This window comes from Primulina huaijiensis, unplaced genomic scaffold (assembly GCF_012295235.1).
Source record: "Primulina huaijiensis isolate GDHJ02 unplaced genomic scaffold, ASM1229523v2 scaffold42201, whole genome shotgun sequence".
NCBI lineage: Eukaryota > Viridiplantae > Streptophyta > Magnoliopsida > Lamiales > Gesneriaceae > Primulina > Primulina huaijiensis.
In genome coordinates this window covers 128,057-145,068 of record NW_027360113.1, presented here as the reverse complement: position 1 = coordinate 145,068, position 17,012 = coordinate 128,057, and the positions used below count along the sequence as shown (strand labels likewise).

At 37.5% G+C, this 17,012-nt stretch overlaps 1 protein-coding gene and 1 pseudogene across 1 annotated transcript; both read right to left on the bottom strand.

Moving 5' to 3' along the window:
• Positions 1-897: 897 nt before the first annotated feature.
• Positions 898-9,449, bottom strand: LOC140969528 (uncharacterized; annotated as a pseudogene).
• A 1,592-nt stretch (positions 9,450-11,041) lies between these two features.
• Positions 11,042-16,085, bottom strand: LOC140969534 (proline-rich receptor-like protein kinase PERK8). The gene is made up of 8 exons (XM_073430898.1): positions 14,364-16,085; positions 13,855-14,265; positions 13,696-13,782; positions 12,794-12,864; positions 12,647-12,723; positions 12,394-12,541; positions 11,720-11,881; positions 11,042-11,539 (listed from the first exon to the last, which is right to left on the bottom strand). The coding sequence occupies exons 1-8, from the start codon at positions 15,400-15,402 to the stop codon at positions 11,330-11,332; spliced, it is 2,205 nt and encodes a 734-aa protein (XP_073286999.1). The 5' UTR covers positions 15,403-16,085; the 3' UTR covers positions 11,042-11,329.
• Positions 16,086-17,012: the final 927 nt, after the last annotated feature.

Below are 17,012 nucleotides of genomic sequence, written 5' to 3'. Positions count from 1 at the left end.
TTATACATTATTTTCATTTCATGTCTTTTGTGTGCCTTTCACTATTGGAGTTTTGAGGGCTTTTCTTCGAAGTAAAGTGAAATGCAATTTGGTTAATACATCAAAAAAGTTAATAAAAGGCAATGTCTACATACTAAGAAAAAATTGTCTTCATTGCACAATGATCAATGGTTTTCAAATTTCAAGTTGGAGTCGATTTCGCAACTCTTCCATATGTATTATATATTATATAAAATTTAATTTTTATGAATACAAGATCTCATACCATCTTTTTCTTTAATATATGGTATTTTTATGAACCGAAAAACATAAAATAAAATAAAAACAAATTATTCCGCTGGATCCAAGAATATTCATTTTATGTTTTCGAGGTTGATCAAGCGGAACATTAAATTATTGACAACATACATGCAGAGTACAGCTATTAAGGTGGGCAAAAACCTTGAACCAAGCAGTTGGTTTCAACAGAAATTTGATTCTTGCACAGCTCCTTTTTTTGGTATTGAGTCGACATCTCATTCATTTGAAATAAACATTGGCGGTGGCAGGCAATACATTTTTTGCTCTGCTGTAATGGATGATGTTTAGAAGGATGAAAATCGAAGTAGACATCATGAGTGTGAAGATAAGCTCGACTCAAAACATTGGCATCTTCAGTTATTACTCGACTTGAAAGAAAAAGCTCTAATTAGCAATCCTGGCTTGAAAAGTTGAACTAGTAATTCCGGCATCATACTACGATTATAATACAACTGAACTAGTTTTAATTTTTACATCCTGCAACACAAGCCAGTGACAGCAATTGGTGTCCACAAATATCCAATAATCATGTCCATACAATTTCCACAAGCAGGAATGATAATATCTTTAATGTTACATAAAGATAATTTTCCTCGGAGAATAATATGGAATACACATTACATTTTTAATAATAACGTTTACGAATTATTTCTAGAAAATCTTTTTTTACAAAAGACACCGAGTTAATCCAAACTTAACCAACGGTTTTGCAAATAATTACACCTTCAAGGAAAAATTGTGCGTTAAAGAAACTAGCAACGCAAATACAACAGAATACAAACTGGTACAAAAGAACCCGCTCATCTAACTAATGGATTTCTGCAGCTCCTGAAATGATCCTGGAACAGGAGGAACGTCAAATCTATTGCGCAGTTAACTACAAACAGAACATAATGTGGAAGGCAACATGAATCTTTGTCAAGAACTTAGAAGGATGGTGTCTAATGGGAAGGCATGAAGGAGGAGTGGGAGGCTTGAGTTTGTTGTTTTTCTTCTTCCTCCTAAGCTGAAAGAACTGTTGCATTACATCCGCACATTCTGATGCCAACACTCCTCGTCGAGTAGTTATATTTGGGTGGAAAGGGTGAATTGGAGCAAGTGGCTTATCAGTTTGGTCCAAGCGATTTCCTTCATCGCCATTTGGGAAAAGTCTGCAAATGTTGATCAAGATTGTTGGTTCTTTATGAACGGATGTTCATAATCCTTGTAATACCAGTCGGTGTATATGATGAAAATTGTTGATGGGATCGATCAAGAAGAGTAGCAGATAACCAGTTAATGGGAACATTAAAGTTTGGGGGAAATGAAGAAAGATAACATCGAGTAATGGTTATTTTTTCACATTCATATTTCACCAATAATAGAAATGATCCATAAATGATGTTGACTTTGAAATACCAGAAATATAATAGAGAATACAACACCTATACACTGTTTACATGCTTCGGATGTGAAACTTAACATCTACTACACAATATTCAGGGTAAAAAATAAAATTGTTCCAAAAATATATCATAACCTTAATTATATCAAATCTAATTATAGATTATACTAATTGATTTCTAATGATTAAAAATAAAGTAAAATTGCTTCCACTTTGCTGGCACAACAATATTTCCTTGTCTTTCCCCATTACAAAGATAAGACCCAGCATGAGGGAGGTTCCCGTCGACACAGGAAGAAACATCTTTGGTTTTAATAATTAACGCATAAATGAACCCAAAAATTGAACTAACTACATTATCAGCACATTCATAAAGTCTGAAATGCTTCATTAGATTCAGGATTATAACAAAATATATTAACTGGCCGAAGAAAAGAAAAGAAAATTGGCAATGGAATGATATCAGTAACCTGGTTGGAAAAATTTTGGAACGTATATTCTTACAAAGGAAATAAGAATTTTTATCACCTTTAACAAGGATAGTGGATAGGACGCTCATCGTTGAGAGAATAAGACATGGAAAGTTGGAAACGTAAATTTCAAGTGATCAACATTGATATGTTGACTCAAGTTGCTGGTAAAATACAATAATATAGAAAATTAGAAAGCAACTTCCCCAGATCAAAGAATGAAGAGATTACAACAAATCATACCCAACATAAGCACAGAAAACATCATAGATTCGGGATTTCTTGAAATAACCAGACTATTCAATTTGTTCTGCTTACCTGATCCAGCTGCCGTCTGCCCCTAGAAGCTTGTTAGGTGCCCCCATACAACAGTGTCTAATCTAGCTTGAAGTATTGCTCCGGCACACATTGGGCATGGTTCAAGAGTCACATAAAGGGTAGTTGCCTGTTGATAAAAAAAAATGTTGGAACTTTTATGAAAAAACAGAGAATATTTTATTAATTTATGTACACACTTTTTTCATTGGGTGCAGCCCACTTAAATAATTTACAATGTATATCCAATGCCCATATCTTTGGTAAGGATATCAATATATATCTATCTATAAATAAATAAATCCTATTACAAAATAAAACGATCATATGAAAAAATATAAAATTTGATTTAATCTAGTCTCAATATTTTTACACACACCCTTCAAGCTTGGCTATAGACGTTGATGAGACCAAGCTTGTGAATAAGAAACTCAAATGCAATTCCTGTCAAGCCTTCAGTGAGCAGATCAGTTAGTTGATGAGAAGTGGGAACATATTCAATGTCGAGTGTGCCTCCATCCAACTTTTCTTTAATGAAATGGCGATCTACTTCCACATGTTTCGTTCTATCATAATTGACAGGATTGTGAGCTACACTGATGGTAGACTTGTTATCACAATATAGCTTCGTAGGGCTTTCAAATCCAATCCTCAATTATTTCATTACTCGCTTTATCCAAATGAGTTTAACATGTCCCATGTGACATGGCCTTGTATTCAGCTTCTGCACTGCTCCTAGCCACAATAGATTGTTTCTTACTCCTCCAAGTTACGAAATTTCCCCACAATTGGTTTTGGTGAAGAATAAACCTTTTTCTGGTGTATGTTTCAAATATTTCAAAATTTAATACACAGCATTGAGATGACCTTGACTCTGAGCATGCGTATATTGGCTGACTAAGCTTACTCCAAATGCAATGTCTGGCCTCCTATGCGAAAGATAGATAAGCCTTCCGACAAAGCGCCGGTAATTTCCCTTGTCGACTAATTCACCTTCCAGCATCTTTTCTTTATTACCAAGTTCAATTGGGGTCTTGCTTGGTTTGCATCCCAGCATGGCAGTCTCTTTCAAAAGATCCAAGGTGTATTTCCTTTGAGAAACAGAAATACCTTTCTTGCTCTTAGCTATCTACATCCCTAAGAAATACTTTAATGCTCCAAGATCTTTGACTTCAAACTCTTTTGCCATCATCAATTTGATTTTGTTCATTTCTTCATTATCATCTCTGGTGATAATAATATCGTCAACATAGACAATTATCACAGTAATCTTCCCCTTCTCAGAGTGTTTCGCAAACATTGTGTGATCAGCTTATCTCTGTTTGTAACCAAATCTCTTGATGCTTTTGAAAACCTAACAAACCAAGCTCTAGGAGATTGTTTTAATCCATAGATAGATTTGTTAAGTTTACAAAAAGTTTTCCCTCCTCAGTTCTCCGCAAATCCCGAAGATTGACACATATAGACCTCATCTTCCAACTCGTTGTTTAAAAATGCATTTTTAATATCAAATTGATGCAAAGCCCAATCAAGATTACTACTAAAGAGAGAAGGATCCGAACCGTATTGAGTGTGGCGGCAAAAGCCTCATTATAGTCAATCCCGAAGGTTTGTGTAAAGCCTTTGGCCACCAACCGGGCTTTATGCCTTTCTACAGAGACATCAGCCTTATATTTGACAATGAAAACCCATTTATATCCCACCGCACACTTGCCCTGTGGTAATCTCACCAAGTCCCATGTTTTGATTTTTTCAAGGGCATCCATCTCTTCTACGACAACAGCTTTCCATAGTATGCCTCCTCAATAGACCTGAGAGTAAATATACTAGATAGATTTGAAGTAGAAACACGAAATGGTGGAGATAATTTTGAATAGGAGACATACTAGAAGCTAGGATGTTGAGTACAATTTCTTACACCTTTTCTAACAGCCATGGGCAAGTTTAGATCAAGAATGGGCTATGTTGCACGGATACGGGTACGGGTATCGTATCGAATACGATACGGATACAGCGATACGGTAAATTTTGAAAATATAAGACAAGATACGTCTAGGATACAACAATTTTTAAAAAATATATAAATATTACACATAAATTTAGAACAAATGAAAGGTGTAAAGTCATGAGTCAAGAGATCTAATGGTTTATTTTTCCCTCAAACACAAAACCTCTCCCTTCTTGTAAAGACGGACAAGGAAAGATAGAACCATGAAAGAAAACTTCTTAGGAAGTGCTTTTCGAACTTTGGCTCCACATCAAAGTTACAAAGCAACATGGGAACTATCTCTAGTAATGTCAAATATAAAATCATTGTTAGGTCTCTGTCATCAAAATTAAGTTACAAATTCATCCTTGATTTCTTGCACTAGGAAAAGCCAAAAGAGAAAAGAAGAAAATAACATGTTTAATCAGGATTAATCCATTCCCTTTAGTGCAATGCTAAAACAAAATCTAGGTATATACAAGCGTAAGAGGCACAAGTTTATGTGCAACAAGGATATATCTCATTGATTTTTTTTATGCACCGCATTACTTGCTAATAAGCCATTTCTTTTGTTAGATTCATATAATACTTGTTCAAATCAAGACATATTCATGGTCATTACTTCATATGTTAATTGGCATGGACTCGACCTGAAGAACCATTTATGTAGTCTGATGGAAAATGTTACTCAAATGTACCTCCAAAATAAGTGATCACGTATTTGTCTGTACAGTCCAACTTACCAGAATAATCTAAAGCCAACTATAAACCTGGTTCTCGTCACTAAGATTCAACCTGAAGAACCATTTATATAGTCTGATGGAAAATGCAACTCAAATGTACCTCCAAAAACAGTGACCACAAAATAAGTGGTCATATATTTGCCTGTACATTTCAACTTACCAGAAACTAAAGCAAAGACAAACCTTGTTCTTGTTGCTAATTACTTCACTAATCAATATCAACTAGGGTAACCTCTCGCCTGATAATAATATTATATTAGAAAAATAAGATACATCACACCCCACTGAAATAGATTAAAGGAAACTAATCAAAGTAGTACCACCACCCAGCAAAACAATACTGTTTTCATAAGATACAAAACATCAATTTTAGTAGAGTATGCAGAATGTTGAAATGTTTTGGGATAAAATGAAAATATAATTATGCTTTGTTGTGAAATTCAGAGACAGAGATATTACTGAAAGCCTCCATGTCTTTAATATGTTTGAGGCCTCCCGTATGCAGATCATTTCTGCACGAGCAGTGGAGTCACGCGACTCTTCTACCCTGAAATATTGCCAATCAAGAGCAACTTGATTTACGTGTAACACACAAATCAAAGAAAAGCATGTCTTGGAAACTTACAGGTTGCATCCACGAGCAATTATCTTGCCATTATGCACTACCACAGCCCCCACGGAAACCTCCCAGTTATCAGCAGCTTTTTGGGCTTCCAAGAGTGCTTCTCTCATAAACAATTCATCATTTTTCCGCTGTTCAGATTCAATCCTATATGCTTCTTCCCATACATCAAATATATCCTTTATGACTTGGTCATTCCTCTTAAGTTTCCTTCCTTTTGCTTCCCCCACGATAACTGCTGTTTCAGATTGCTCCATTGATCCAGTATTTAGTTGTTCACTCATGTGACTATCAGATGCATTTGATTCTCCGCCCTCTGAAATCACCCTCACAACAGGAGACCTTTGCAGCCGTGATGCAGGAGAATTATTTGAGGGCTGTACTACTACAGCTGCAGAAGATGATCCATGATTTGTTTTGGAAGTTTCTTCAGTGTTAGGCAAAGAAATGTACATCGCTGAAGAAACACTTCCTAAAACAACTGAAGAAGATGCATTTGTTTCCGCATGCACTAGGTGGCCCCCAAAGTTGATGAGCTAGAACCTTCTTCAAATTTTGCATGGCTTTCTTGTTCATGTTGTTGAATGCCAGATATAGGTTCTTGTGTCATGCTTCTCATTTCTTTCTCTCCAGTTGCCTCTTCATTTTCCTCAGCTTCATGACCAGAGAACCATGTTTCGCTACTTGTTGACTGATTGGGTGAACTCCTGCCACCTGTCATTCCAACTGTGCTTTGAACTTTGGATCGTGAAGACCACCGTAGCTGAACAATATCTGCTATGATGTTCCACAAGGACCTGCCAGTTCTCTTGACAATAGCATTGTCAGCATGCTCTGCATCCTCCTGTAGTTCTGCCTTTGATGGCTCTTCAACAGATGGCTCATCTTCTCTCCACATCTCATTCAAAGGCCCCTATGTGGTAGAGTCCCGGTTGGAATGTCTTGTGTCATGCTTCTTGGATTGAGAACCCCCAGAAGTATATTGAACCAAACTCTTTTGGTCATGCTTCTCCTCAACCACAATTTCGGTTTCATAGGTTTTCTTCTCCATTTGAATTTTAGAACTCAAAAGTTCATGCCTTACCTTGTCAACAAACTCACCGACATAGTGGGCTGAGGATTCCTGTAATCGAGCAGCTGATCCATTTTCATCGTCCTGCAATATTAACTTTGAAGGCTGCCCTGCATTGCTATTGACATCAGCATATGATTCATTATGCAATGCTGGAGATCTCTCCAAGTGACGCCCAGGTAATGCAGTAGAATCACCATGTAAGTTTTCATCAGTGACCTTGCCACTAACAACTACACCAGTTGAATCAACTGTTGGTACACCTGTAGCTCCTAATTGAGAGGATGGAGTTCTCACAAACAGCTCTGGATCAATCTTATGTTGTTCCTCTACAAACATTCCACCAGAATCCTTGGAGTGAGTCATAAATATGTCAATCAAGTTATCAGATCCACTTCTGTAATCCCCTTTGTTAATAAGTTTAGCATGTTCTGAGGAATGATGCTATTTGAATCTTGAAGATGAACCAAAAGTTAAGCTCACTTTATCTTCTTGCTTTATAAATTGACTGTCAGATTGCTTTGTCAAGGTTAAAGTGCTTTCTTTTGTTGTTGATTGTTGGGACTTTCCCCTTGATTCCACCAGCCAGCTAGCCTGCTCAGAGTGTTTCTGCTTTTCTGCGTCATTAGTTGAACTGAGAACTCTACTTGAGTAGTCTCCCGCTCCCCTGGTTTTAACATTGGATTCAAACGTTTGGTGAGAAATTAAGTTCTTTCTAATGTCGATCTCTTGTGATTGCTCCACAACCTTCAGAGAATTCCTTTGGTATTCCTCCTCTCTGGTTCTAAGTCCAACTGCTGTTCGATTTTCTCTTATCACCTCCTCACTTGAGCTTGTTACTTTAGACAGCTCATCCTTCCCACTAAATATCTTTTGAGAGCCATGGGTAGACCTAACATTATCTCTTTCAGTGCCTGGGCTTTCCGCCAAATGTTTGTAGTTAAGCTTTGTTTCAGATTGCCTTGAAAGTTTATTATCCATATTCTTTTGTGCTCTCTCCTCAACAAATCCAGTACTTCCAGTTAATTGTGATGTCCTACCATCTATTTCATGTAGGAGTCAGAAGAATTTCTGTAATCACTTTCATGCACCAGCGAAAGTTTTGATTCCTTTTGTGATATTTCATTTCTATTTTCTATCTCTTCAATTGAGATATCAGTAAGTTTCTTCTCTGTTTTCTTTCTGAGTTCTGAATCAACAAATCTTGATCCAGCATGGGATCGTTGTGCAGAGCTCATCTTTGTCAAACTAACCCCATGTTCTTCTTCATAATCCTCAAACCTCTTGTTTTCTTGCCTAGCTTCCTGGTAAATCATTTAATTGCCCTTTGCATCCCTCACATACCCACTTGACAACTCTCCCACAAATCTCGTCCCTATTATCAATTTCACTGTCACTTTCATAATCACCAGCCGAAGAAAACGAGTAATAAGAAGAGCAACTAGATCCATCTTTCCTCACTCGCTCTCTGTGATCTGCTCTTCTCAAGAACTCTTCCTTCTCTTCCTCCAGTACATGTGACACCCAATTCTCCTTCCTTAACAAAGATTCTCTCTCTTGTTTTTCTTCAGCCTTTTGGCTCTCTTTTCTCAAAAAGGCTTCCCTCTCTAATTTTCCTCTAGTTTTATCCTCTTTTCTTATTGAGGCCCCACTCTTTTCTTCTTGTAGCTGAGCCTTTAGTTTTTCTTTTCTCAATAAAGCTTCCCTTTCTTCTTCCTGAATCCTTTCTTCTCTTCTATTATCGCCTTTCCTTGAGCTAGATGTCGATACTTCATATTTAATGCTTGTCCCGCTCCCGTGAACACCCAAATCATTTATTTTTTTCTTACTCCTGCAATCGTTACAAACTTCACCATCCTCTCTCTTTTCCACCGAGGATTTCTTAACTAATCTTTTGGTTTTCTTTCCCACATGAAAACTCTCCTCACCGACATCCTCAGCCAACAAACTAAGCACAACCTCAGCCTCAACAGCACCTCCAAGATCACACCTTTCACCCCTTCCCTCGAAAACAGTATATTTTCTAAACCCAAACCTTGTCCCACCAAAAGCTATCTCCCTAAAGTTACCACAATAACAGCTTCTATCAAAATCACACGCTGGCAACCGGTAATAAAAACACCGATCATAATCATCAGAAACCAGTTTCCTACAAGACTGTTGGATCAAATAATACTGCCTTAATCCGTATGATTCGTAGCAATAACTTGGGGTGATGGGCACTCTATAAACTGAATTAACACAGCAAGAACAACAAGATCTCGACGAAGAATATGATGAACCGGCCAAAGGGTGTCTTTCATTTCGGCCGTATGAGTAGTCATTGAAAGAATACCAAGTTGACCCTCTTGTTCTAAATGAAATTCTTGGAGCTATACAAGTGTCATACATAGTAGCTCAAATTCAAAGACGGGAGATTTGAGGAAGAAACTGTTACCTTCTCATATTAGATGTGCGTTTTGGATGATTCGTTCCACTGCTGACGCGAATGTTGCAGTGAAATCATGTGCTGAAATTAAAAATTAATTAATCGATTGGGAGAGGTTGAAATATACAGGAGTTTTTATTTCTCTTCTTCTTTTTCCCATCGAAACAGAGAGCCTAGGAAATTTATTTATTTGTTTTTAGAAAAACAGATGTTCCGAAAATTCGTTAAATAATCTCGATCAACTTTGTTTTTTAAGAAAATAACACTCTCAAATGTATTACTTGAAGAGATCGTTTTCTTAAAAAAAGAGTTGACTTAGGTTAAAAAAAATACCCTTTATTTATTTTGTGTGTTCCTTTTGTTCGTCTTATTTGTGCTATAATATTTTGTTAATTAACTTAGTAATCTGCATTAATCAAGGTTATTTTTGTATTAATATTTAAATTAATGTTTTCTCATACATTATTAGTTATTAATTAGTAATATTAATATTATATTATGGGAAAATCGTATTTTTCTTCTGTTTTTGTCTTTTTGTGTTTTTGGTATTTTATTTTGTCAAATTTCAACTATTTTTTTTACAATTTCAATTTTTTCTGACGTAACATTGATGTAATGCTGATAGAACATTGACACAATAATGATATTTGTAATGCATCGTCAATACTCTGATGATAATATAATTTATAAGACAAAAATGTTATGTTTCACACAAGGTCAAGATCATTTCCTGTGTGTTGTAGGGAGTGAAACGATAAATAATTACAATAACAATATATTTGACAAATAAACAAACAGACAATAAATTAAATAATAATTACTAAAATTTTAATAAAAGATAAAAATTGTGAATGTTGTTCCAAAATCCAAGTTTGCATTTTCGATTATGATAAGTTTGGATGAAAATTGTTTTAACCTGACTTAAAATAATCTTTCCTAATTCATATTACATGTTTAAATAATACTTGGTTTAATTAATTATGGTCTAAAGTAACAGAGTATTAATTAAATGGTAAAAATCTATGGACATGGATTGCCACATGAAGTGTCGTGAGATTTTTCTTCCTTTTTAATTCTATTCGGAAAAGATAAAGAACCGAATATTTTAGAGAAAAAAACATATAAAATAGAAAAAACAAAAAGAAAAACTAAATGTGATCGTCTCAAAACACAGCACACTCCATGGTAGAGGTCTTGAACCCCTCTGGATCGTCAGCTCCCATACATGGTCTTTTGCGCATGAGCTCTCTCGCTTGACTCTATCGGTAGAGCATTTCTTGCTAGATCGGATTGAGAGTCTCGTTTGGTTTCGAGAGCATCCCTCTCCCCGTCCCTTATTCTTTTGAAAACCGTCATCCTGGATTTTCTTTTCGTATGCCGGAGAAAGTACCTCACCTTTATACATATACATTCATTTTGATTCAACCTCGGGACTAAGACCTTGGAAATACAAATTGATCAATTCATTTTTTAAAATCACCACCTCAATTGTATTTGAAATGCACTGTAAAAGATATTTTTTTTAAAGTAAAATGTTGACTGAAGTTAGATAACAAAATGCTCTTTGACGAAGAATATTTATGTTTATGTTATGATTCCTCCAAGGCATATGAGGAAGGCTACCTCATCCAACAGGTCCAAGAATTTGGAGAGCATGAAAAATAAGGAATTGACCTCGCTTATAGCACAGCACATGCATAAGTTTGTCTTCAGCACCACATTATTGCACAAGAAGGAAAGAAACTTTATTCGAATAGATACTGCTAAAGTCAAAAATGTGCTTCTATTTACAGAAAAGAATTGCCCCAACAAATAGAAAGCACGCGATATATACGATACAAAACCGAGCCAAAAACAGACTACTAGTCGAAAAAACTAACCCGAATCTAAACTATATGCAGATGAGTCAGAGCAAGAGATGGCGCCACCTCCAAGTCGAGCAGCCATTGCATTTACGTTTTACACCAATCTATTCATCTTGATAGGAAGATTTTGGAACTTCTGAGCATCAATTTCTTGGGCTTTGTACTTGGTTGCCATCACTACTGGAGCTATTTTGATACAAAAAATCTGTACTATAATCTTGACTACCAAAGGCCATCCTGCGAAACAATCTAATTTCTTCGGAATGTTGAGCCGAGTTGTATATTTCACTTTCACCGACTCTCATTCCATTTGACAAATCCGAGTTAGCCATACTATCTAAAGCCCTCACCACCTGGAACGCCACGGAAATGTGTGAATGATTACACTACTTCTACAATGGAAAGCGTGACAATTTACAAGAGACATTGAATTTTTTTTTTTTTGAGTCCATAAAAGTTAGGAGGTGTGGGCATAATATTAATGGGTGTTTTTTCTAATTAGATTTAACAGGATTTATCGTAGAAGGTGTCACCTGTCCCATCTTGGGTCTCTTTGCAGATGAATGACGTACACAAGCCGCAGCAACTTCAATTGTTCGGAACATCTCTCCGCTGACATATTGCCCTTCAAGCCTTGGATCTGCCAACTCCTCCAATTCTTGTGTCTCAAGTGCATGACTAAGCAAAGGTCGGGCCTGAGATATATAAAATGTAAGATGTGAAACTTCTGAAAGCCGATTCCTGTTTTATGCAACGAATTATTCAGATGTGTAATGGTACATCACAACTTGAGGCCAGGTGGCAATTGCCACACCAAGTGACACCTATCTGATTTGAATGATTGACATTTGGAATCTCACAGCCCGACAAATGAATATGAAGACTCAAAACCGCAAAAGATCACACACCCAGAGTAACTTAATAAGAAACTTATCTACAGTTCAAAATAATCATGGCATAAATTAAGAATAGCAATTCAGAAAAACAAGAGTCAAAACTTGAAAATATCTAAGCTTCTTGTATGATGAAAATTATGTTGGATGAGGGGATCGGACTGTCCCATGCTTCTAGACAGATGGCCCTGAATTGCCCAACCAGATAGATCTTACATATTACTCAGTCATTCATGCCAGAGTGAAAAGAAAGCCCGTGCAGTACACGGGTCAACATTCATTGGGTTCATGAATAGGGTATTTAATGAACTTACCCACTCCACTATGCTCTCCTCCCCTAAGGGCTGGGATGTATCGACAGGCTTGCGTCCACTAATTAACTCCAAGAGCACAACGCCAAAGGAATACACGTCGGATTTGTCAGTCAACTTGCCACTGGATGCATACTCAGGAGCCATGTATCTGAACCAATCCAACCAGAGGAATAATATTAAAGATATGGTAACGTACAATCTTCTGATGCTCCTATTTAGCTTCCTCTGAACAATTAAATGGATGACAAATTACCCAAAGGTTCCCATTACACGTGTTGTAACATGTGTATTAGCATCCATAGCTAATTTAGCGAGTCCAAAATCAGATACCTGAAATGTAGATTTCATAAAAATGATCCAAAAGACAAAAAGAATATAGTTCTCAGTAACTAAGGCTTACCCGCGCTACGAAACTGTTATCTAAAAGGATATTTGATGACTTGATATCTCTATGGATAATACGGGGGTGACCTGAAGATTGAAAAGCCACTTCGCGATTAATGTCTTTTTAATTGTAAGAAAATAAAGAAAATCAAATGTCAATACTAGATTAGAATATCAAACAAAATGATGATTCAGAGCGAACCACCCAGTAAATGATTACTGTCCATAGTTTTTTCAACAGCTTAAACGATTGCTGTCCATAATTTTTTCAATAGCTTGATAATTGAATTACTTCTAACTTCTGAAACCATTCGTTAGTAAAACTGCCACCAATTTTTCTCCAGACCTTCCAAAAGACAGAACAAGATAGATAGACATAGAAAAGAGTAACATTGACAAATTTCAACCAAAAAGGGGGGGAAAGACATCTGCTCCCAGAAATTTTGTATCTCTCCAAGCACATCTAGGAGTTAGTATTTCATAAATTTTCTATCCTGTTAGTAAAAAAGATCAATACATAGTTGCACAACTAAATATGAAAGACAAGAAGAGAGATGTTACAGGAAGCACTTTACCCTCTAGAACAGATTCCTCGAGTTTTTACAAAGCAATTGTTTTTTATCATGCCGAACTATGAGCAGGTAGTGATTACTGAATTTTGCTAAAAAAATTATTTCGTTTAACAGCCCATTGGATAGGTGTTATAGAGAGCAAAGCTAATATATAAGAGTTCAGGAAAATTTGTCTCAAATAAGCCATTATCACCATATTTTTACATCCATAGTTCTCCCTTAGAACTCAAGTTTCATGTTCGCAGTATATTTATTATCACGACAAAGACAGCCAAATCAAATTAAACATGGATGCAAATTCTGATAGATTTAATGATGCATCGGGAAACGAGAATAAATAGCTTACAGTCTTCATGAAGGTAGGCAATGCCACGAGCTGAACCAATGGCGATCTTCACTCGTGTAATCCAATCCAAAACTGGCCTACCTTGACCTAATAGAAGAAACAAAACATTACACTTTTGGCCAACATCACCTTACTCCAACACTAAGCAATAAAACTTACCATGAAGATGGAAGTAGAGAGTATTATTTGGGACATATTCATACACGAGCAGCCTTCTATTCTCGGCAATGCAATAACCTACAAGTGAAACCAAATGGCGATGGTGTATACGACTTATTATCTCGACTTCTGATCTGAATTCTCGCTCCCCCTGCCCTCCACCAACCTTCAACTGCTTAACTGCTATTTCTCGACCATCTGCAAGCCTTCCTTTGTACACTGAACCAAATCCACCTTCACCCAAGAGATTCTGAGGGGGAAATCCATTAGTGGCCTCAACTAACTCATTGTAGCTGAACCATGACCTTGAATTCCCCAACCCACCCGGCTCGTGGGGAGAATGAGAGATGCCATTGCCAGAGCCGCTTCCATAACCGGATCCTGCTATTTGCACCTTCACCATACCAGAACCTGGTCACAAATTAAAGCACTTCTTTAATCATTTGCAACATTTAAAAAAAGTATACGTCACTGTTGAAAACCTCATTAGCACACGCTAAAGACAGCACCTGATTCTGTAGAAGGTTCGACTGAAGTTGGTAAAATGTGAACACCGTTTTGTCCGATATTCTTTTTCTTTCGCTTCCACACACAGCATGCAGCAGCTCCAAAGACTCCGAGCAATAGAAAACCAACAACTAAAACAATTGCCACCGTTCCTCCAGTGCCTATACCACCACCTCCAGGGGATGGTGAACCATTCGATGAATTGCCGCCGGAGTTACTGGTATTTGTATTACCTGATGGAACCAGGGGAGTCGAAGGAGGTGACGAGGATGGTGGTGACAAATCCTGGGGAGGTGGTGGCGCTGGTGATCCTAATACAGGCGGTGGAGATATTCCAGGAGGAGAATTTGAAGATGGTCGAGGTGCGGGCGGAGAACGAGGTGGACCTGGTGGCACAGAGTTCGGTGGTGGTGGAGGTGAAGTTGGAGGAGGTCTACGAGATGGGGGTGGAGGTGAACTTTGGGGTGGTACAGGCACGGCAGGTGGTGGAGGTGAATCTCCCGGGGGTATAGGAGACGGTGGCGGCGGCGAATTATCAGGTGGCTGGGGCGGTGGGGGTGAGGTTTCTGGTGGGGTGGCAGCAGGAGGAGGGGGGGCCCTACTTGGCGGTTCAGGTGTTACTGGTGGAGGTGGACTTTCAAGGGCTGGTGGTGGATTAGTGGACGGAGGAGGAGGTGAAATAGGAGGATCAGACGGAAGAGTAGGAGGAGGTGGCGAGGAAGCCGGGGGATTAGGCGGTGGAGACGCTGTTGGAGGTGGAGTAGATGGTTGAGATGGTGGGGTAGATGATGGTGTAGGCTGAGAAGGCGGAGGAGGAGATGACGCTGGTGGTGGAGAAGACATGGGAGGAGGCAGTGGCAAGGATGGCTCTGGTGGGCTTACGTCGGTGGCCGGTGCTGGAGAGGCTGCAGGCGGTGGAGGTGAAACGATCTGAGGCGGTGATGCGCTACTAGAATTCCGAGAAATAGGTGGCTGAAATGGTGGAGGATTCAAGGGAGCATCAACAATGGAAGAATTTGGTGATGGAGATGTAAAGGACATCTCATCGACATAATTTGACCAATTCAATCATTTTACAGACAAATCCCAAATCATATTCCTACAAAATTTCACAATGTAATGAAACAAGATCACTTGGAATCGGGCACGAATCAACGATTTCTTTCAAAAGATTCAATCTTTACACCCAGAATCAGTTATCGACTGAACCTACAAATCAATATTCAAATCCCAGATGTCCAAATCACACTCTTCCTCAAGAAAACAGAGAAATCTCAATCATGAACTTGAACCCCAATCATTAAACACAAAAACGAGCAAAACCCAGACCATTAAACACACAGTCCCACAACGAGTGAAGGATATCCACTACAAATTTAACGTTTAGAGACAGAACACCAATAACCCAATAAAGAGTGAGCGATAATTTCACTCGCAGAATCTTTCCTCTGGTGTAATATCGGAAAATCCAAATGGTACAGGCAAGAAGACTATTGCTTTCAGAGGACCATATGATAGACTACAAATGCTAAAAATCCCACCAAGAATTATCATCCCCTCTGTATGAATGTGGAAGATTTTAAACAGTGCTAACATCAGCAAATTTAGAGATTACATATGCAGCTAGGTTTGATTATTCATCGAAAATGGAAACTTCTCTTATTTTGTCGGAAGTTTTTGAATATGAGACACGGAAAATGGGGTCTGTCAAACATAGATGAAATACCAAAGTAGCATTCAATACAAGCAGTGACAGTGACTTTAGAGGGAATATAATAATTTCCCTTCCAAGTTCCATTTGGTTGAATGTGGATTAAAATCTAATATTCAAAATATATTTAATATAATATATGATATAAGAAAAACATTATTATTGACTTTTTTTATTAAAAAACGCGGGGATGTCTTGACATACATATAAGAAAATAATTGTTATGTACTTTTGTCATGTTCTCCTATGTAATATTAATAGGCTAATAACTCTCTCATTATTTAAAAAATTAGCCCATGTGTCTCATCTGATTTAATTTGGATATTTTAATTATTTTATTTTTGTAACGAATTTTTTGTCATTTACTAAATAACAGTCGAAAAGCCAACGATTTTCTCATCATCGTTCTCATTTCGTTGCAGAGACCCTAATCCCCAAATTATTGTGGCCGCTTCCGCAAAGCTTTGGTGTTGTTGACAAATCCGGTATTGTTTATTGTTCTATTTATCTTTCTTTATATGGATTTGTCGATCAAGTTCTATGTATGATATTCATTTTCGTCTCCATCGGGAAGCAAAGTATAACAGTCAGGATGACACCAACGAAAGAACTCACACTGGTTCATCGAGCATCTGTAGTACAATCTTCTTTTTGGAAAACACGTTATGATATCAGCCATAATGTTGCAAGAACAGACTGGAGGCATTGGGTACCTTAAATCCAAGCGATCCATAGTGGTTGATTTTTTGGATCTCTGAGATTCCCTCGTTTCCCAAATAGGATATCTTTACAAATACCAAAGAGGAATCCTTTTTCATACGCGCAGTAATCGTAGATATATTACCAATTGGGTTTGATAGATCAAGTATGATCATGGTTGCAAAAAAAAGAAGAAATCAAAGTATTTTAGCCCTAGCTCCTAAATCAATTCGGAAGTAGA